Below are 22071 nucleotides of genomic sequence, written 5' to 3'. Positions count from 1 at the left end.
CCCAGTCCCGAGCTGCCCCCCAGTCCCGAGCTGCCCCTCAGTCCATTGGGGTTCTGGGTGAGGACTACTAGGCCATGGTCGGCGGCGAGGGTGGACCATCCAAGGACGCAAGGAGGAGGGACTAAGACTTTGATAGAGTGGGGTCCACAACCCGCGCCGGAGCCCCCACCATGGACAGACGCCCACCCGGACCCGCCCCTATGATTTTTGGTGTGCGTCCGGGAGTCCGCACCTTGGGGGGGAGGGGGGGAGGGTTTCTGTCACGCCCTGGTCGAAGTATATTGTGTTTGTCTTCATTAATTTGGTCAGGCCAGGGTGTGACATGGGTTTATTGTGGTGTGTTTTGTCTTGGGGTTTTGTTAGGTATTGGGTTTGTGGCTTAGTGGGGGTATCTAGCATAGTCTATGGCTGTCTGAAGTGGTTCTCAATCAGAGGCAGGTGTTTATCGTTGTCTCTGATTGGGAACCATATTTAGGCAGCCATTTTCTTTGAGTGTTTCATGGGTGATTGTTCCTGTCTCTGTGTTTGTTGTCACCAGATAGGCTGTTTAGGTTTTCACGTTACGTTTGTTGTTTTGTATTGTTCGTGTTTATTCGTTCATTAAACATGTATGAAAATTACCACGCCGCATTTTGGTCCGATCCTTGCTACACCTCTTCGTCAGAGTAGGAGTTAGAAGAAAACCGTAACAATTGGTTTATTTTCATGCCAGGTAGGCTATACTCCTGTTGTTGTAAATATAAGCAATGTGCTTAATATTAGGAAAGTAAAATATATATATATATATATATATATATATAGTGGGCCTAGCCTATAGTGAAAGCTGAACTTCCTCTTGTCAGTAGAGACCATCACTGTTTTTCTCATGCAATTGCGTAACCTATTGAAATGTTACGCAACATGGGCTCTCATGAAGTACTTGATTAGATTTTTGAATACATTTGCATTGATGTCAGAGAGATTAGAGGGACAATTAGTGTGCTGAGTAGCAGGCAGTTAGCAAACCTGCCACCTCTAATAAACTGATCGACTGTCTTTCATCCCCTCCTTAAGAACACTCCACATCACACCTGGGTTCAAGTGGGATGTGTTTGGACACATCACATGAATTTATGGGCTGAGAAATCAAATTAATCCTCTTTGTCTCCCTGTGTGTGTACACTATCAGTTATTGTGTGATTCTGCACGTCTGAACATGTATTCTTCTCCTTTTCAATCTCATTCACTTTATGTGGTCTCCCTCGTGTGTGTGTGTGTGTGTGTGTGTGTGTGTGTGTGTGTGTGTGTGTGTGTGTGTGTGAGAAGCTGTCGGACTATAAATCAATATTTTTCCTCCCACACTGCTCATCTTTTGCCTTGCTCTGGGGATGGATTGCTAGAGTATTTACCATAATGATACGATTAGTCAGACAAACAATCCCATGATCTGAGCTCCATCGCAGCTGATTTCCCATTCTCTCTCTCTCAGCCTCCGGCTCTCTTTCCCTCTCCTCCCTCTGTGCGTCTCTCTCTCCTCTCTCCCTCTGTAGCATCCCACTGCTGTCTTGTCACTAGGCCACTAGGAACACAGCAGCATACTTTTCGTACTTCCTGACTATACCTTTCTCTCGCTCTCCTTCCGCTCTCCCTATCTCTTCACCTCTCTCTCTCTCTCTATCTCTGAGTTTCTGTAGGAGAGGGATGTCCAGCCTCTCAGGTCCAATCTGTTAGTGTAGCGATGGGGCCTAGACTAGCTAATTTCTTTACTGTAATCAGATTAGCAGGCACTGAGCAGCTTTAGTTAGCCCCTGTCTCCCTGCATGCCTGCAACCTGTCTAGTTAGCCAGTTAGCTATTAGCGTTAGTGCTGGAGGAGACTAGAGGGGAGCTGTCAAGAGACTCAGCCTAGCGTCGTAGCCACAGCCTCGACGCTCCACTCAAACGCTACACTGCCGACGCTACTACGTACTACTACTCCTGCTCAGCTCATTCCCTCTCCAGTCTTTCTGTCCCTGTCTCTCTCTCTCTCTCTCTCTCTCTCTCTCGTGCTGCTCATCCCGGGGCAGTTACTGACTGCCTTTGTTTCTCTGCATCACCTTGCAGTCAGTTGCCTGCGTGTGGGTTGGACCTCAGCACTTCTCACTTTTTCTCTCCAGCTCTCTTTTTATTTCAATCTGTCCGCTGTACCTACCTGGTCTTGCAAAAATGTATCGGAGCGCAAACCCATGGATCTCAAACTACCTGAGCCATGTCAAGTTCTGCGGCCAAGGTAAGAGAGAGGCTGGGATTGAGGATAGGGCTGGGATTGTGGGCTGTAGCTGGCTCTCTTTTTAAATGCCCCAGTTTCCAGCTTTCCTTGTGCTGTCTGCAGCTGTAGCCCCCAAGGACTTAGTAGCAGCCAAGATGAGGGACTAGCTGATTGCAGAAGGAGGGAGAGCTATTTCTGGGCTCTACTTTGTCTGAGGTTTATTTTTGGAGAGTTATGTTAAGGCATATTATGTGTGTGTGTGACAGACACTGTTTGTGTGTGTGTGCTTGTGTAGCCAATGTTTCTCATTCTCATAGCTGTATACCATTTCCACCCTTTCAATAATGCTTCCAGGGTGTTGAACTGAGTGTTGAATGGGGGTTCTGCTTGGTTAACTGGCTGAGAATTCACAACAGATGTTCCTGGTGGTATCCCAGGATGGGTTCCCAGCCATTCAAACCCAGTAGGAGGGGTTGCATCCCAAATGGCACACTTTTCCTTAACCTAGTGCACTACTTTTGACCCAGGCCCATAGGACTCTGGTCAAAAGTAATACACTATATAGGGAATAGCATGCCATTCTGGTCTGGTGAGGGATTTTGTGTTTGGGGTTCAGGTTTTTACAGCACATTGACCATACATAAGTCTCCTGTACACGCCATGTACTTAGCCATCCGTCATTTGATCAGCCATTTACTACTAGCGCACAACTAACAATTCCACAATGGCTACACATGCAATGCTCTTGCTAATGGAATAGCCGTTCATTGTCTTGATTGATTGTCTATAATTGGCTTGTAGTAGTATCTACTGTAAGTCCTCTGTTTGTAGGGAGGGGTATAAGACTTTGGTTGGCTCAGTCTCACCTGACTTACCCCTCCTTGGTTTTCTGAATAAACTAAACCTCTCCCTCATTTTATCGCTTTACTCTATAAGCCTCTCATGCCACATCCTCCTTTGATCACTTTGTCTCTAGGAGCAGAACATCAGGAAGGTGAGGGCAGGTGGGTGTCTGTGTGGGTGGGTGGGTGTGGGTTTTTATTTTATTAGGATCCCCATGAGCTACTGCACATGCAACAGATACTCTTCCTCGAGTCCACAAATAACATACAAATAGATGACGATGTACAGAACATTAATAGACAAGAACAATACAAGATATTACATTCAATTCTAAATAAATGTTATACAGTACCAGTCAAAAGTTTGGATACCTACTCATTCAAAGGTGTCTTTTTTATTTTAACTTTTGTAAATAATCCCCCCCCTAAACAGTCTATATACAATACCCCATAATGACAAAGGAAAAACAGGTTTTTGAAACATGTAGCAATAAAAACATAGACCTTATTTACTTAAGTAAAAACCTGCTCCAGAGCTCTCAGGACCTCCGACTGGGACGAGGGTTCACATTCCAACAGGACAATGACCCTATGCACACAGCCAAGACAACGCAGAGTGGCTTCAAGACAAGTCTCTGAATGTCCTTGAGTGGCCCAGCCAGAGCCCGGACTTGAACCCGATCGAACATCTCTGGAGAGACTTGAAAGTAGCTGTGCAGCCACGCACCCAATCCAACCTGACAGAGCTTGAGAGGATCTGCAGAGAAGAATGGGACAAAATCCCCAAATACAGGTGTGCCAAGCTCGTAGTGTCATACCCAAGAAGACTCGGGGCTATAGTCACTGCCAAAAGGCGCTAAAACAAAGTACTGATTTAAAGCGTCTGAATACATACAGTGGGGCAAAAAAGTATTTATTCAGCCACCAATTGTGCAAGTTCTCCCACTTAAAAAGATGAGAGAGGCCTGTACTTTTCATCATAGGTACACTTCAACTATGACAGACAAAATGAGAAAAAAAAATCCTGAAAATCACATTGTAGGATTTTTAATGAAGTTATTTTCAAATTATGGTGGAAAATAAGTATTTGGTCACCTACAAGCAAGCAAGATGTCTGGCTCTCACAGACCTGTAACTTCATAGGACACCAGAAACAAAATTGTAGACCTGCACCAGGCTGGGAAGACTGAATCTGCAATTGGTAAGCAGCTTGGTTTGAAGAAATCAACTGTGGGAGCAATTATTAGGAAATGGAAGACATACAAGACCACTGATAATCTTCCTCGATCTGGGGCTCCATGCAAGATCTCACCCCGTGGGGTAAAAAATGATCACAAGAACGGTAAGCAAAAATACCAGAACCACACAGGGAGTCCTAGTGAATGACCTGCAGAGAGCTGGGACCAAAGTAACAAAGCCTACCATCAGAAACACACTACGCCGCCAGGGACTCAAATCCTGCAGTGCCAGACGTGTCCCCATGCTTAAGCCAGTACATGTCCAGGCCCGTCTGAAGTTGGCTAGAGAGCATTTGGATGATCCAGAAGATGATTTGGAGAATGTCATATGGTCAGATGAAATCAAAATATAACTTTTTGGTAAAAACTCAACTCGTCTTGTTTGGAGGACAAAGAATGCTGAGTTGCATCCAAAGAACACCATACCTACTGTGAAGCATGGGGGTGGAAACATCATGCTGTGGGGTTGTTTTTCTGCAAAGGGACCAGGACAACTGATCCGTGTAAAGGAAAGAATGAATGGGGCCATGTATCGTGAGATTTTGAGTGAATACCTCCTTCCATCAGCAAAGGCATTGAAGATGAAACATGGCTGGGTCTTTCAGCATGACAATGATTCCCAAACACATCGCCCGGGCAACGAAGGAGGGGCTTCGTAAGAAGCATTTCAAGGTCCTGGAGTGGCCTAGCCAGTCTCCAGATCTCAACCCCATGGAAAATCTTTGGAGGGAGTTGAAGGTCCGTGTTGCCCAGCAACAGCCCCAAAACATCACTGCTCTATAGGAGATCTGCATGGAGGAATGGGCCATAATACCAGCAACAGTATGTGAAAACCTTGTGAAGACTTACAGAAAACGTTTGACATCTGTCATTGCCAACAAAGGGTATATAACAAAATATTGAGATTAACTTTAGTTATTGACCAAATACTTATTTTCCACCATAATTTGCAAATAAATTCATTAAAAATCCTACAATGTGATTTTCTGCTATTTATTTTCTCATTTTGTCTGTCATAGTTGAAGTGTACCTATGATGAAAATTATAGGCCTCTCTCATCTTTTGAAGTGGAGAACTTGCACAATTGGTGGCTGACTAAATACTTTTTTGCCCCACAGTATGTAAATGTAATATTTCAGTTTTCTATTTTTAATAAATGTGCATGTGTTTTTGCGTTGACATTTTGGGTTATTGTGTGTAGATTGAGGGATTCCCCCCCCCCCCACCCCCCAATCCATTTTAGAACAGGACTGTAACAAAACAAAATGTGGAAAAAGCCAGGTTTCTAAATACTTTATGAATGCCCTGTGTGTGTGGACAACCAATCAAAAGTGTGTACATACCTACTAATTCAAGGGTTTGTCTTTATTTTTACTATTTTCTACACTGAAGAATAATAGCGAAGACTTCAAAATTATAAAATAACACATGGAATCAGGTAGTAACCAAAAAGTGTTTAAACAAATGAAAATCGATGTTACTTTTGAGATTCTTCAAAGTAGCCATCCTCTGCCTTGGTGACAGCTTTGCACATGCTTGGCATTCTCTCAACTAGCTTCACCTAGAATTCTTTTCCAACGTTCTTGAAGGAGTTCCCACATATGCTGGGCACTTGTTGGCTGCTTTTCCTTCAATCTGCGGTCCAACTCATCCCAAACCATCTCAATCCGGTTGAAGTCGGGTGAGTTGCGGAGTCCAGGTTGTCTAATGCAGCACTCCATCACTATCCTTGGTCAAATAGCCCTTACACAGCCTGGATGTGTGTTTTGGGTCATTGTCCTGTTGAAAAACAAATGATAAGCCCACTAAGCGCAAGCCAGATGGGAAGGCGTATCGCTGCAGAATGCTATGGTAGGCCTCCTGAGTGGCGCAGTGGTCTAAGGCACTGAATTGTTGCTAGCTGTGCCACTAGAGATCCTGGTTCGAGTCCAGGCTGTGTCGCAACCGGGTGACCCATTGGGAGGCGCACAATTGGCCCAGCATCGTCCAGGTTAGGGGAGGGTTTGGCCGGCCGGGATGTCCTTGTCCGATCACGCTCTAGTGACTCCTGTGTCCGGCCGGGTGCATGCACACTGACAAAGTCACCAGGAGTATGGTGTTTCCTCCGACACATTGGTGAGGCTGGTTTCCGGATTAAGTGGGCATTGTGTCAAGAAGTAGTGCTGCTTGGTTGGGTCGTGTTTTGCAGGACGCATGACTTTTGACCTTCGCCTCTCCCGAGTCCGTACGGAAGTTGCAGCGATGAGACAACACTAACTACCAAATTGGATACCACAAAATTGGGGAGAAAAGGGGCAATAAAGAATGCTACGGTAGCCATGCTGGTTAACCTCTAGCGTCGGAGCAATCCCGTATCCGGGAGCGTAATCATAGCCTCAAGCTCATTACCATAACGCAATGTTTCCTATTCATGAAAATTGCAAATGAAATGAAATAAATATATTGAAACACAAGCTTAGCCTTTTGTTAACAACACTGTCATCTCAGATTTTCAAAATATGCTTTTCAACCAAAGCTACACAAGCATTTGTGTAAGAGTATTGATAGCCTAGCATAGCATTAAGCCTAGCATTCAGCAGGCAACATTTTCACAAAAACAAGAAAAGCATTCAAATAAAAATAATTTACCTTTTGAAGAACTTTGGATGTTTTCAATGACGAGACTCTCAGTTAGATAGCAAATGTTCATTTTTTCCCAAAAGATTATTTGTGTAGGAGAAATAGCTCTGTTTTGTTCATCACGTTTGGCTAAGAAAACCCCCGAAAATGCAGTCACTACAACGACAAACTTTTTTCCAAATTAGCTCCATAATATTGACAGAAACATGGCAAACGTTGTTTAGAATCAATCCTCAAGGTGTTTTTCACATATCTATTCGATAATCTATCAGTGGTGGCAGTTGGGTTTCTCCTCAGAAGCAAACGGAAAAATACTGCAGCTGGAGATTACGCAATAATTGCGACGGAGGACACCAAGCGACCACCTGGTAGATGAAGTCTCTTATGGTCAATCTTCCAATGATTTCCTTGGGGAAAACGTAAGCTGATTCCTAGCTCCTCCACAGCCATATAAGGAGTCATTGCCATGAGGCGGTTAAAAAAATGCCGCACTTCCTGATTGGATTTTTATCTGTTTTTTTTCTGAGACATCAGTTCTGTGGCACTCACAGACAATATCTTTGCAGTTTTGGAAACATCAGAGTGTTTTCTTTCCAAAGCTGTCAATTATATGCATAGTCGAGCATCTTTTCGTGACAAAATATCTTGTTTAAAACGGGAACGTTTTTCATCCAAAAATGAAAATAGCGCCCCCTATATCCAAGAAGTTAAGTGTGCCTTAAAATCTAAATAAATCACAGACAGTGTCACCAGCAAAGCACCCACACACCATCACACCACCTCCTCCATACTTCACAGTGGGAACCACACTTGCAGAGATCATCCGTTCACCTACTCTGGGTCTCAAAAACATGGTGGATGGAACCAAAAATCTCACATTTGGATTAATCAGACCAAAGAGCAGATTTCCACCAGTAAATGTCTATTGCTCATGTTTCTTGGCCCAAACAAGTCTCTTATTTATTATTGGTATCCTTTAGTAGTGGTTTCTTTGCATCAATTCAACCATGAAGTCCTGATTCACGCAGTCTCATTTGAACAGTTGATGTTGAGATGTGTCAGTTGCTTGAACTCTGAAGCATTTATTTGGGCTGCAATCTGAGGTGCAGTTAGCTCTAATGAACTTATCCTCTGCAGCAGAGGTAACGCAGCGTCTTCCTTTCCTGTGGAGGTTTTTGTGACTGCACTCTTACATCTATGGGGGCGCTATTTCATTATTGGATAAAAGAACGTGCCCGTTTTAAGCGCAATATTTTGTCACAAAAAGATGCTCGACTATGCATATAATTGACAGCTTTGGAAAGAGAACACTCTGACGTTTCCAAAACTGCAAAGATATTGTCTGTGAGTGCCTCAGAACTGATGCTACAGGCGAAACCAAGATGAAACTTCAAACAGGAAATGAGCAGGATTTTTGAGGCTCTGTTTTCCATTGTCTCCTTATATGGCTGTGAATACTCTTACACAAATGCTTGTTTAGCTATGGTTGATAAGCATATTTTGAAAATCTGAGATGACAGTGTTGTTAACAAAAGTCTAAGCTTGAGAGCAAATATATTTATTTCATTTCATTTGCGATTTTCATGAATAGTTAACGTTGCGTTATGCTAATGAGCTTGAGGCTATAAATAGGATCCTGGATCCGGGATTGCTTGACGCAAGAAGTTAAAGAAACTTTCTTGACATTTTCCATATTGACTAAAGTAATGATGGATTCTCGTTTCTCTTTGCTTATTTTACATGTTCTTTCTATAATATGGACTTTCTTTTACCAAATAGGGCTATCTTCTGTAGACCAACCCTACCTTGTCCCAACACAGCTGATTGGCTGAAACGCAAGGAACGAAATTCCACAAGTGAACTTTTAACAAGGCACACCTGTTAATTGAAATGAGTGCGCAAAGCTTTCATCGAGGCAAAGGGTGGCTACTTTGAACAATCTCAAATATAAAATATATTTTGATTTAACACTTTGTTTTGGTTAGTACATGATTCCATAATTTTGATGTCTTCACTATTATTCTACACTTTAGAAAATAGTAAAAATAAAGAAAAACCTTTGAACTTTTTGATTGGTAATGTATAGTGGAAAGACACCAAGAGACAACAACAACAATACTGTTTACACACTATTCATAGACACATATATTATTATATACAGTACAGCTAAATTAGATCTTTAGTAGGAGGAGAGGTACTGTGATTCAATGTTTTTTTTTAAAGCTAAACTTGCTTTTTATCTGAATAACCTCTTGTGGCAGAGCATTTCACGATGACATGGCTCTCTATACATACCTGAGCGATGCACTAAATCAGTTTTTGTATTGGGTTTCGTAAAGAAACCCATAGTGGCGTGTCTGGTGGGGTATGTGTGCATGTTTCAAGTGTATGTGAAAGATTATACAAGTGGTTAGGCATTTTCAACACACAAACTGTGGTGGGTGGGGGGGTAGTCGGAGTTGTAATGTAAGTGATCCTGTTGTGTCGTTTTAGTGACATTTCCTTTTGGGCGCTCTCTAATCGCGGGCTGTTCTGCTCAGGGTAATCCCATCTCAGAAGGGACATATGCTCTTGAATGGAGTGAGTATTTTCTGCACACACTTACTTAATAAGCCCAATGTGGGATTATTGCCTTCTCCAAGTATTAGCATTAGTGTATAGAGCCTGTAGCAAGAAAGGACTTACTTATAGGACAGTAAAGGGGCATCTCGCTGTCAAACACAGTAGGTTTATCACGAAATAAATAATGTCTAATGCAGTTTCAAGCAATCGGCATTCAGGATCAGATCTACTGTGCCTTCAGAAAGTATTCAAACCCCTTGACTTACTCCATATTTTGTTGCAACCTGAATTCAACATTTATTTAAAAAAATGTTTTTACCCATCTACACACACTGCCCCATAATGACAAAGTGAAAACATGTATTTAGAAATGTTTAGCAAATTTATTGAAAATGAAATATGGCTAAATCAATGAGCAGTTTCATTCCTCCCCAGCAACTGAGTTAGGAAGGACACCTGTGTCTTTGTAGTGACTGTGTATTGATACACCACCCAAAGTCTAATTAATAACTTCACCATGCTCAAAGGGATATTAATGCCTCATTTTTTATATCCAATAGATGCCCTTCTTTGAGAGGCGTTGGAAAACCTCCCTGGTCTTTGTGATTGCATCTGTTTTTGAAATCTACTGCTTGACTTATGGACCTTATAAATGATCTGTAAGTGTGGAGTACAGATTTGTATTCCTGAACCTATTTAGACTTATTGAAGTCCTATTGAATACTTATTGACTCGAGACATTCCAGCTTTTCATTTTGTATGACTTTGTGACATGTAATTCCACTTTGACATTATGACGTGTGTGTGTGTGTGTGTGTGTGTGTGTAGGCAGACCATTTGACCAAATAATCTCAATTAAATATATTTTTGTGGAAAAGGTAAAGGGGTGTGAATACTTTCTGAAGGCACTGTAGCTATTGAAGTTGTGCACATACATTTGATTAAAATTGATATATTTTTTAATTTAACCTTTTATTGAACTAGTCAAGTCAGTTAAGAAAAATTTCTTATTTACAATGATGGCCTACCAGGGAACAGGGGGTAACTGCCTCATTCAAGGGCAGAACGACAGATTCGTACCTTGCCAACTCAGGGATACGATCCAGCAACCTTTCGGTTACTGGCCTAATGCTCTAACCACTAGGCTACCTGCCACCCCACAAAGTGGTATGAAGTCTATGCTATGATCTTTTGATATCTCAGCTTAGACCTTGGGGGGGGTATGCCTATGAGACTCCATTGAATCATGAAATCAGTTCATCCCCATGTTTTACTAGTGCAGGGCAACTTTAATAGCTCTGTCTACGTGCATATAGTGTTCTTATAACACTGTTGCATCCCTAGTGGCCTGTAGATTACATCTTTAACATCAAAGGGTTGGGACGTCTGTGGTTTTATGCGTGTCTGTATGGAATGTGTAGTGCATTGAAGCACCCTCCTACTATTTATCTTTCCTCTGCTCTAAATGGACCTGCATACTGCCATTGAGGCTGTTAAAGTAACACAGGCATGTATCTGATGGCCTTCTATGCCCCCTGTAGGCTACAACATGTTGACTCATCCAGCACCATTTTAACACTAGGATCTCAACAGCTAAATGTGGTTTTACACTGCAGTGATAGAATGGTATAGCCTGTTTGTGGTATCTTGCCAATTCCCCTGCACAAGTAGATTAGTGACCAGGTTAAATCAAATGTAATTTGTCACATGCGCCGAGCACAGCGGGTGTAGACCTTACCATGAAATGCTTACTTACAAGCCCTTAACCAACAATGCAGTTTTAAGAAAATAAGTTTTGTTTATTTAGTAAATATTTTCTTAAGTAACACAATAAAATGACAATAGTGAGGCTATAGACAGGGGGTACCGGTACTGAGTCAAAGTGCTGGGATACAGGTTAGTCGAGGTATTTGGGTTAAATGTACATGTAGATAGGGGTAAAGTGACTATGCATAGATAATAAACACAGAGTAGCAGCAGTGTTAAAAAAACGTGGGTGGACCTAGACTGTGCACTCCGGGACTGCTTGCCCTGCAGTAGCAGAGAGAACAGTCTATGACTTGGGTGGCTGGAGTTTGACCATTTTTGCAGCCTTCCTCTCATACCGCCTAGTATAGAGGTCTTGGTTGGCAGGAGGTTGGCCCCAGTGATGTACTGGGCTATATGCATTACCCTCTGTTGCGCCTTAGTCGGATGCCGAGCAGTTGCCATACCAGGCGGTGATGCAACTGCTCAGGATGCTCTCGACGGTGCAGCTATAGACGTTTTTGAGGATTTTTTAGGATCTGGGGACCCGTGACAAATCTTTTCAGTCTCCTGAGGGGGAATAGGCATTGTCGTGCACTCTTCACATCTTGGTGTGTTTGGACCATGATATTTTTGTTGTTGTGGACACCAAGGAATTTAAAGCGCTCGACATGCTCCACTACAGCCTGTAGCAGACATTTTCAACTCCACACTGCACTGTCCCTCCTGGACAAAAGGAACACCTACAGTTAGTCAGAAGTTTACATACATTAAAACTCCATTTGAAACCACTCCACAAATTACTTGTTAACAAACTATCATTTTGGCAAGTTGGTTAGGACATCTACTTTGTGCATGACACAAGTAATTTTTCCAACAATTGTATACAGACCGATTATTTCACTTTATAATTCACTGTATCACAATTCCAGTGGGTCAGAAGTTTACATAAGTTTACATAACATACTAAGTTGACTGTGCTTTTAAACAGCTTGGAAAATTACAGAAAATGATGTCATGGCTTCAGAAGCTTCTGTTAGGCTAATTGACATCATTTGAGTCAATTGGAGGTGTGCCTGTGGATGTATATTTCAAGGCCTACCTTCAAACTCAGTGCCTCTTTTTGCTTGACATCATGGGAAAAGAAATCAGCTAAGACCTCAGAAAAACAATTGTACATTTCCGAAAGTCTGGTTCATCCTTGGGAGCAATTTCCAAATGCCTGAAGGTACCACGTTCATATGTACAAACAATAATGCGAAAGTATAAACACCATGGGACCATGCAGCCGTCATACCACTCAGGAAGAGATGAACGTACTTTGGTGCAAAGAGTGCAAATCAATCCCAGAACAACAGCAAAGGACCTTGTGAAGATGCTGGAGGAAACAGGTGCAAACATATCTATATCCACAGTGAAACAAGTCCTATATCGACATAACCTGAAAGGCCGCTCAGCAAGGAAGAAGCCACTGCTCCAAAACCGCCATAAATAAGCCAGACTACAGGTTGCAACTGCACATGGGGACAAAGATCGTACTTTTTGGACAAATGTCCTCTGGTCTGATGAAACAAAAATATAACTGTTTGGCCATAATCACCATCGTTATGTTTGGAGGAAAAAGGAGGAGGCTTGCAATCCGAAGAACACCCTCCAAACTGCGAAGCACGGGGTGGCAGCATCATGTTGGGGGGTGCTTTGTTGCAGGAGGGACTGGTGCACTTCACAAAATAGATGGCTTCATAAGGGAGGACAATTATGTGGATATTGAAGCAACATCTCAAGACATCAGCCAGGAAGATAAAGCTTTATCGCAAATGGTTCTTCTAAATGGACAATGACCCCAAGCATACTTCCACAGTTGTGGCAAAATGGCTTAAGTACAACAAAGTCCAGGTATTGGAGTGGCCATCACAAAGCCCTGACCTCAATCCTATAGAAAAGTTGTGGGCAGAACTGAAAAAGCGTGTGTGATTCACCCAATTTATTGTGGGAAGCTTGTGGAAGGCTCCCCGAAATGTTCGACTCAATTTAAAGTCAATGCTACCAAATACTAATTGAGTGTATGTAAACTTCTGACCCACTGGTAATGTGATGAAAAATAAACGCTGAAATAAATGATTCTCTCTACTATTATTCTGACGTTTCACATTCTTAAAATAAAGTGGTGATCCTAAGAGACATAAGACAGGGAATTTTTACGAGGATTAAATGTCAGGATTTATGAAAAACTGAGTTGAAATGTATTTGGCTAAGGTGTATGTTAACTTCTGACATCAACTGTACGTGAGAATGCTATTCATTAACTACTGCTCAGCGTACCCTCAAAGCTCATCACTAAGCTAAGGATCCTGGGACTAAACACATCCCTCTGGATCCTGGACATCCTGACAGGCTGCCCCCAGGTGGTAATGGTAGGTAACAACACATCCGCCACGCTGATCTTCAACTCAGGGGTGCGTGCTCAGTCCCTCCTGGACTATATATATATATATGAAATGATATATGAAATGATATATGAGTGAAATGGCTGGCTAGTTAGCGCTAATAGCGTTTCGATCGGTGACGTCACTCGCTCTGAGACCTTGAAGTAGTGGTTCACCTTGCTCTGCAAGGGCCGTGGCTTCTGTGGAGCGATGGGTAACGATGCTTCGAGGGTGACTGTTGATGTGTGCAGAGGGTCCCTGGTTCGAGCCCAGGTAGGGGCGAGGAGAGGGACGGAAGCTAAACTGTTACTTTTGTGTGTGTGTATATATATGTATGTGGACACCCCTTCTAGCCTTTCCAACAAGTCAGTTTGTCAAATTTATGCCCTGCTTGAGCTTCCCAGGTTAACTGTATGTGCTGTTATTGTCAAGTGGAAATGTCTATGAGCAACAACGGCACAGCCATGAAGTTGTAAGCCACACCAGCTCAAAGACCGTGTCGCCGAGTTCTGAAGCGTATAGCGCATAAAAATCGTCTGTCATTGGTTGCAAAACTCACTACAAAGTTCCAAACTGAATGGAATGGAAGCAAGTACCCGCAGCAATGTTCCAACATTAGTGGAAAGCCTTCCTAGAAGAGTGGAGGCTGTTGTAAGCAGAAAAGGAGGGACCAACTCCCTATTAATGTTCCTGATTTTGGAATGAGTTATTTGACGAGCAGGTGTACTTAATTTTGGTAATGTAGTGTATTTAGGCTTGCCATAACAAAGGTGTTGAATCCTTATTGACTCAAGTCATTTTCAGCAATTCATTTTTTATTAATTTGTAAAAAAAAATGTCTAAACATAATTCCACTTTGACATGCGGTATTGTGTGTAGGCCAGTGACACAAAATCTTAATCCATTTTAAATGCAGGATGTAACACAACAAAATTGTGAAAAAGTCAAGTGATGTGAATACTTTCTGAAGGCATTGTATGTCAAAGCAAATTCAAGACTTGATGGCCATGCTACCGCAACATTGACTTTCCACGGTCTCCATTGTTTTTGTTTTTCTATGTCTCAAAAAGTGTTGCACATATTCAAGGCTGCTGCTTTCTTCATAGGAACTATGATGTTTATGTGTTGTATTAGGGCAGAGCTTGACAACTGTCTTTGCATTGATGGTGGCTGGCATTTTGATGCGCCTGTGTCATGAGTTAGGTGACTGATGAGCCTTTTTCTATGTGTGAGGGTTGGTTACCGTGTATTTAATTTGAATTGCTTGTATCTCTCCTCTGTATTTTGCTCTCATAGAGAGGCTTCTATTGGGTAGAGTTGGTAGGTGCTGCCACACACTCACAAAGAAACAACCATGACATGTGATTAGGGCTGTGATGTTCATGGACATTTGGAGGACCTTAATTGGGCAACCAAGTGACCATGGTCTTCTTAACTGTTCGAAAAGCACAATAAATAAAATAAAAATCTTATCTCCTCCACTCTTGCCTGCATGGGCTGCCATAGACAGAATGAATATAACAGCCGTCCCCATTTAAGTCCATGTTGGCATAATGGGTGGACTGGTGGCCATTGCGAATGTACCCATAGGAGCAAATCAGGAAGTGTACCCATCAATATGTGATTTGTTGATCATCTTCCATGTTCATGAGCCACATCACTTGAATGAACATTCTACATTACCATGGAAATGATTGCATCACAATACCCGGCAGCCATTGCGAGTGTACACATGTACTCAGTCAAAGTGCCAGGGTTAGAGGTTTTATTCATTTTTTTATTCCAAGCCAATTTTATTCATTCTATTTCTATGTGTGCCAGTGCAGGCAATCTTGCTTGCTTCAGCAAGGAGCAACAAAGTTTCACGTTGTAAAGAATCCATGTTTCCACAGAAACGGACTTAACCACACGATGGGCTCCCGAGTGGCGCAATGGACTAAGACACTACATCTCAGTACAACAGGCGTCACTTGATTTCGAATCCAGGCTTCATCGCATCCGGGCCGTGACCGTTGGTTACATGGTTAATTGTGCCAGTCCTACATGTGATCAGACTTTAAAGAATCCAATCCGTCTCAATGAAAAGCAAGCAAACCTCTAACGCCTTGAGCTGTGACGACATAGAGACAAGCCACTTTAGAAAGAGCTGTACCGCAGTTTACTGTGTGTGTGCGTGTGTCTTTGTGAGTTAGCTGTCTCAACTCTCACCTGGTTTCATTTTCAAATAAACACTTGTCTGCGGCTCTGTTGAAAAGTACTGCAGTATATAGGGAATAGGTGCAATTTTGGATGTGCTCACAGTTACATTGTTCTCATTACAACCCAAACGCTGCACAGATCTTATTGTTCAACATGATTCAATAAAACATGTTTTAGTTTTCTAATGTATTTAATTCCTCTGCAGTGCTGCAAGTCCACATGACTAATGTCATGCATAGAGAAATGTTGTTGAATGACCTTAAGATGCCTCTAATACACTCGTTTTAATGTTGTCATTAAAAATGTAAAGTTAGGCCATTGTGAATGGTCCGTCTCCTCACACTCAAGTGATGAAGAACTGAGTGTGGTCTTAAAGTCTAAATTATGTTTTCTCTCTCCTCTCTAGAACTTGGGAGTGAGACCCCCGTCAAACTTGGGAAGGCAAGACTTTTACAGAAGAGGGCTCTTAGGTAAGATGCTATTTTAATGGATAATATAAATATTTGTGTATTGTTTCAGTTCTGTATACAGTATCATTGCACATCTAATACCTCTAATATTTTTCAACTGTATTATTTTCCCATCCGTAATGGATAGACGTAACATGTAGACAATGGTAATGGATAGACGTAACATGTAGACAATGGTAATGGATAGACGTAACATGTAGACAATGGTAATGGATAGATGTAACGTCAATAGACATAACAGGTGCCTTAGATTTGAGTCAGTGTGAATAGATCAACAGGATCTACGACTTTGACGTAGTCAGCCTATTACTGAAAATAACTGCACATAGTTTTGATAATGACTTATTTTAGTTGCTAATAGGAAGAACTTAGGGCCAAGATTTACTGGTCGGCTATTTAGATTCTCTCTCTCTCTCCAAAGATATTTTTTTAAACATTTGGATGTCCTCATGACCTCCTAAGAATCCAGTTCCCCGTTTTCTAACCCAGCCATTGATTCCTCTTTCAATGCATTGTTTTTACCCTATTCCCTATATCAATACCTTTGGGTAGTGCACTACAGAGAATATGGTGGCATTTGAGATGCAACCAGAATATAATTACATAGTTCATTTCTGCTTACTGAAATGAACCCTATGGACATTGTTCTGACCAATTATTTATATGCTATGCACACTAATGACTGACAGGGGGAGCTGATTTGAAACCGCTGCTCCTCTATTTTACTACTCCCCAACTGTTTGTAACAACAACAAAAAAAATTGTAAGCTGTAGAAATGCATTTATTAATGTCATTTGCTTATGCCACATTTATTCTATTACAGACTCCTTAATGTATACTTTAAATTTATATTATGTGAGCTAAACATACAAATAAAAACATTGAAATATAGAAAAACATTTGTTTCAACATTTTAAAGTAACATTTTTGGAGAGCACTGTTACTGTCCCCACTACCACAAGATACTTAAATACGTGTTATTTTGTCCTTAGCATATATAATTGAAATACTGTATAATTCTATTAATTCCTATGGAAGACTGCGTCTTCTGAGAAGAACCAATATGGCCGACCGGTAGCTTCAAAGCCTTTCATTGACCAATACAGTTGTGGCCAAAAGTTTTGAGAATGACACAAATATTAATTTTCACAAAGTCTGCTGCCTCAGTTTGTATGATGGCAATTTGCATATACTCCAGAATGTTACGAAGAGTGATCAGATGAATTGCAATTAATTGCAAAGTCCCTCTTTGCCATACAAATGAACTGAATCGGCCCAAAAACATTTCCACTGCATTTTAACCCTGCTGCAAAAGGACCAGCTGACAGTGATGTCAGTGATTCTCTCGTTAACACAGGTGTGAGTGTTGACGAGGACAAGGCTGGAGATCATTCTGTCATGCTGATTGAGTTTGAATAAAAGACTGGAAGCTTCAAAAGGAGGGTGGTGCTTGGAATCATTGTTCTTCCTCTGTCAACCATGGTTACCTGCAAGGAAACACGTGCCGTCATCATTGCTTTGCACAAAAAGGGCTTCACAGGCAAGGATATTGCTGCCATTAAGATTGCACCTAAATCAACCATTTATCGGATCATCAAGAACTTCAAGGAGAGCGGTTCAATTGTTGTGAAGAAGGCTTCAGGGCGCCCAAGAAAGTCCAGCAAGCGCCAGGACCGTCTCCTAAAGTTGATTCAGCTGTGGGATCGTGGCACCAGCAGTACAGAGCTTGCTTAGGCATGGCAGCAGGCAGGTGTGAGCGCATCTGCACGCACAGTGAGGCGAAGACTTTTGGAGGATGGCCTGGTGTCAAGAAGGGCAGCAAAGAAGACACTTCTCTCCAGGAAAAACATCAGGGACAGACTGATATTCTGCAAAAGGTACAGGGATTGGACTGCTGAGGACTGGGGTAAAGTCATTTTCTCTGATGAATCCCCTTTCAGATTGTTTGGGGCATCCGGAAAAAAGCTTGTCCAGGGAGAAGACAAGGTGAGCGCTACCATCAGTCTTGTGTCATGCCAACAGTAAAGCATCCTGAGACCATTCATGTGTGGGATTGCTTTTCATCCAAGGGATTGGGCTCACTCACAATCTTGCCTAAGAACACAGCCATGAATAAAGAATGGTACCAACACATCCTCTGAGAGCAACTTCTCCCAACCATCCAAGGAACAGTTTGGTGACGAACAATGCCTTTTCCAGCATGATTGAGCACCTTGCCATAAGGCAAAAGTGATAACTAAGTGGCTCGGGGAACAAAACATTGATTGTTGTGTCCATCGCCAGGAAACTCCCAGACCTTAATCCCATTGAGAACTTGTGGTCAATCCTCAAGAGGCAAGCGGCGAAACAAAACCCACACATTCTGACAAACTCCAAGCATTGATTATGCAAGAATGTGCTGCCATCAGTCAGGATGTGGCCCAGAAGTTAATTGACAGCATACCAGGGCAGATTGCAGAAGTCTTGAAAAAGAAGGGTCAACACTGCAAATATTTAGCTCTTTGCATCACTCTTTGCATCAACTTCATGTAATTGTCGATAAAAGCCTTTGACACATTTGAAATGTTTGTAATTATCCTTCAGTGTTCCATAGTAACATCTGACAAAAATATCTAAAGACACTGAATCAGCAAACTTTGTGGAAATTAATATTTGTGTCATTCTCCAAACTTTTGGCCACGACTGTACATAGCATCAGCAATCTAGTGTTTATATACATAATTGGTTATGACTGACTGAGCTGTTCTGTTTATATTTGTGTCCCCCTGCAGCTTCCAGAAAGTGTTCTTGTTCGAAGAGAAAAATACCCTGGCCAAGAACACCAAGGATATAGATGTAAATCTCTTGGCAAGCCTCCCTAAAGGTGACTCGGGGCTTTTTATTTCGGCATGCTGTGCTGCATGAAACACATGACTCTATCTAACCAAGTTTGCATCTCAAATGGCACCCTATTCTCTATATAGTGCACTACATTTGACCAAAGCCCTTTTGGCCCTGGTCAAAAGTTGTGCACTATATAGGGAATTCCATTTGGGGCATATTCTCGGACAAAGGATACTTTCCCAGGGTTATGGGGTTGAGGGAAGTGGTGCCTGTTGTGTAACTGAGGGTGCTTACTGCTTTGACAAGGTTCAGTCAGAAATAATATAAATATTTTTTAACGTGAACAGTGTGTAAGCACTTCAAAACACTTGTACGCTAATGCCTGCCTCAGACCACTCATAGAACAGCTAAGTGCGTTGTTAGATGCTTTTTGCTCTCCCGCATCACTTTATACACGCGAGTTCTCCGCTAAATGTAGAATCACATGGATTATCCATCTCTCAGGCTCCTGAGTGGGCACTGCATCTTCGTGCTAGAGGCGTCACTACAGACACCCTGGTTCGAATCCAGGCTGTATCACAACCGGCCGTGATTGGGAGTCCCATAGGGCGGTGCACAATTGGCCCAGCGTCATCCGGGTTTGGCCGGTGTAGGCCGTCATTGTAAATAAGAATTTTTTTCTTATTTGTCTTATACTGACTTGCCTAGTTAAATAAAGGTTACGCATCTGATTAACTTCAGAACAAAGTTGACTAAAAATGCAAGTGTTGCAAAGAAACAATGAATAAAAATACATTTCAAATGAAAACTGAGATTAGTGCATTAAAATATAGACAGTAGGCTTTAGGCCTATTTCAATCACATTGAAATACATTTCATGTTCAATCAATTGTTATTTTGCTAATTGTAGGCTAGTGTCTGTAATTTGTCTCAATCTATTTCTTGAGTAGCCTAACGTGCGCAATGATGTGCCAAATCGGTGATTTTAGTGCAATTTATTGGGGAAGTATAGAATAAGCTGCCTTAATATTTGCAGCTGTAGGTAGTAATATCTCTCGGAGCTGATGTTGTCGATAATGTGAAATAATTGTAATGTTAAGGAAAGATTTGAATGAAGAAAGCTGATCCAAGAGCAGCTCTCCCTTTCTTTCGATCCTATCAGTATCGACACATGCTCCAACGATGCACTTAGCGACCGTTCTCCCTGCACGATGTTGTGGGAAACGCATGTTACATCTTCGGCTGTTGTCGGAAAGCTGCATTGTTAAAACACTTGTACGCCTAAGTTCCATCGCTATCGGAAAACTGGGCCCTGGGCGATCCATATCGCGGTAAATTGACTGAATTGTCACGACAGCGATAATTAAAATGTTAAGTTTATACCATGAATGTGCACCACAGTTATTTATTTATATTACCCTTAAACTTGTACTACTACATTGAGTGTTGTAGCTATCAATTTCTCTGTTAACAATCTAAATTATTTAATTTCTAACATCTCATTTCTCTAGTAGGGCCCTAAAGTTTATTTATAATAATAAACGATATCAGCAAAATGTCCACGATAATTGTTCTGTTTGGTCGGTGTCGATAATTTTAGGTAACATTTTCAGTTTCACACAGAAAGGCCAGGCCACATGGCACTTGGAGTGCGTTTGGTTGTTTTGTTTCTGTTGTGTATTGAAACATTTCTTTATTACATGTGGTGTCCAGCAGTAACACGCGTAACAAGCTGTACTGTTCTGTTTATCCTGACTACAGTGCAGCTCCTTACCTACTAGCTCATGGATAGGACTCTGTCTGTCTGTCCCCCTAGAGGGGCTGTCCGGTTCAGTCCAACCCAATAGGCCATTACCTGACTGCCCTGCTCTGGCTGTGTTTACACAGGCAGACCAATTCTGTTCTTTTTTCCTGTAATTAGTATTTTGAAACAATCGGATTAGATCTTTCGCTAATAATTGCCCAGAAGATGAGAATTGGGCTGCCTGTGTAAACACAGCCTATGGGTCTGGGTGCATTTTGTGTGCTCTCTCGGTCTCTATGTAGGGCTCGATCAATGACATGAAAGATTCAGAGTGGAACTACTTCTTTCACTAAGTCAATTAGTCAGTAGCAGATTGGACTCTTTCTATTGTCAAAGCGGGATGCAGATTTTGTCAGTTCCTTGTGAATGTGTCTCTCAGCGATTTGTCACTGTGTTGAAGAGAACAGAGTCTGCTACTGGAGGAATCGGCACCTCCTTATAACAAGACCAACAAACAAACTGAGATCTATTCTTGCTCTAGATGTGACAGTAGCCTGTCCAAGATCGGTTTGAACTTACAGTAAACTCTGTTGGCTACTGTGAGCTTAAACTGTCCATCCTCATCTGCTGTGAAGTGTGTGTCTCTCTTATAATGACTACTGAATTGAGTAGACTTTATTCTCTACATTCTAGTTTCATCCTGTTGAACCTACCTGTGTTTTCATCTGTCCAGTTTCAGAATTGAGGAAGCGTTTTGAAGGCATCAGCCCAAGCACTAGCTGTGACTTGAAAATGAACAGGTACAACCGAGACATTCGTGATGGATGAGAACGTGTGTGTGTCACTGTGTGTGTGTGTGTCACTGTGTGTGTATTTGACTCTGTGTCTGATTGTGTAGGAAGGAGAGGATTGCCCGGCGGTTGGAGGGCATAGAGAGCGAAGTGCATCCCGCCATATTACCCAGCTGCCCAGGCCTGGTGACCAATCAGCTGGTAGAGGAAGACACACCACGTTACACACGCGCCTCGGACACCTGTGACCCCTGTGTTGGTGAGGACACACACACACACTACACAGAGTACCATTTGTCAGTGAGGACAAGGACACCTAGGCACAACAGAATACAGTCACCCACTCACTAAACTTGTACCTGGAGTTCCAACATGGCTGCATCA

At 42.1% G+C, this 22071-nt stretch overlaps 1 protein-coding gene across 1 annotated transcript in view; it reads left to right on the top strand.

The window, feature by feature from the left end:
- The first annotated feature begins 2079 nt into the window (after positions 1–2079).
- The window catches only part of LOC135517537 (supervillin-like), a 109762-nt gene continuing 89770 nt past the window's right edge, over positions 2080–22071 (top strand). Inside the window, exons 1-5 of the mRNA XM_064941934.1 lie at positions 2080–2247; positions 16265–16328; positions 19101–19192; positions 21630–21696; positions 21795–21946. Coding sequence (XP_064798006.1) covers positions 2184–2247; positions 16265–16328; positions 19101–19192; positions 21630–21696; positions 21795–21946 — 439 coding nt within the window. The 5' untranslated portion in view covers positions 2080–2183. The remainder of the gene's footprint in view (positions 2248–16264; positions 16329–19100; positions 19193–21629; positions 21697–21794; positions 21947–22071) is intronic.

Source organism: Oncorhynchus masou, chromosome 28 (genome assembly GCF_036934945.1).
Source record: "Oncorhynchus masou masou isolate Uvic2021 chromosome 28, UVic_Omas_1.1, whole genome shotgun sequence".
NCBI lineage: Eukaryota > Metazoa > Chordata > Actinopteri > Salmoniformes > Salmonidae > Oncorhynchus > Oncorhynchus masou.
Note: the sequence above shows the minus strand (reverse complement) of the source record. Positions and strands in the feature narration are given on the sequence as shown.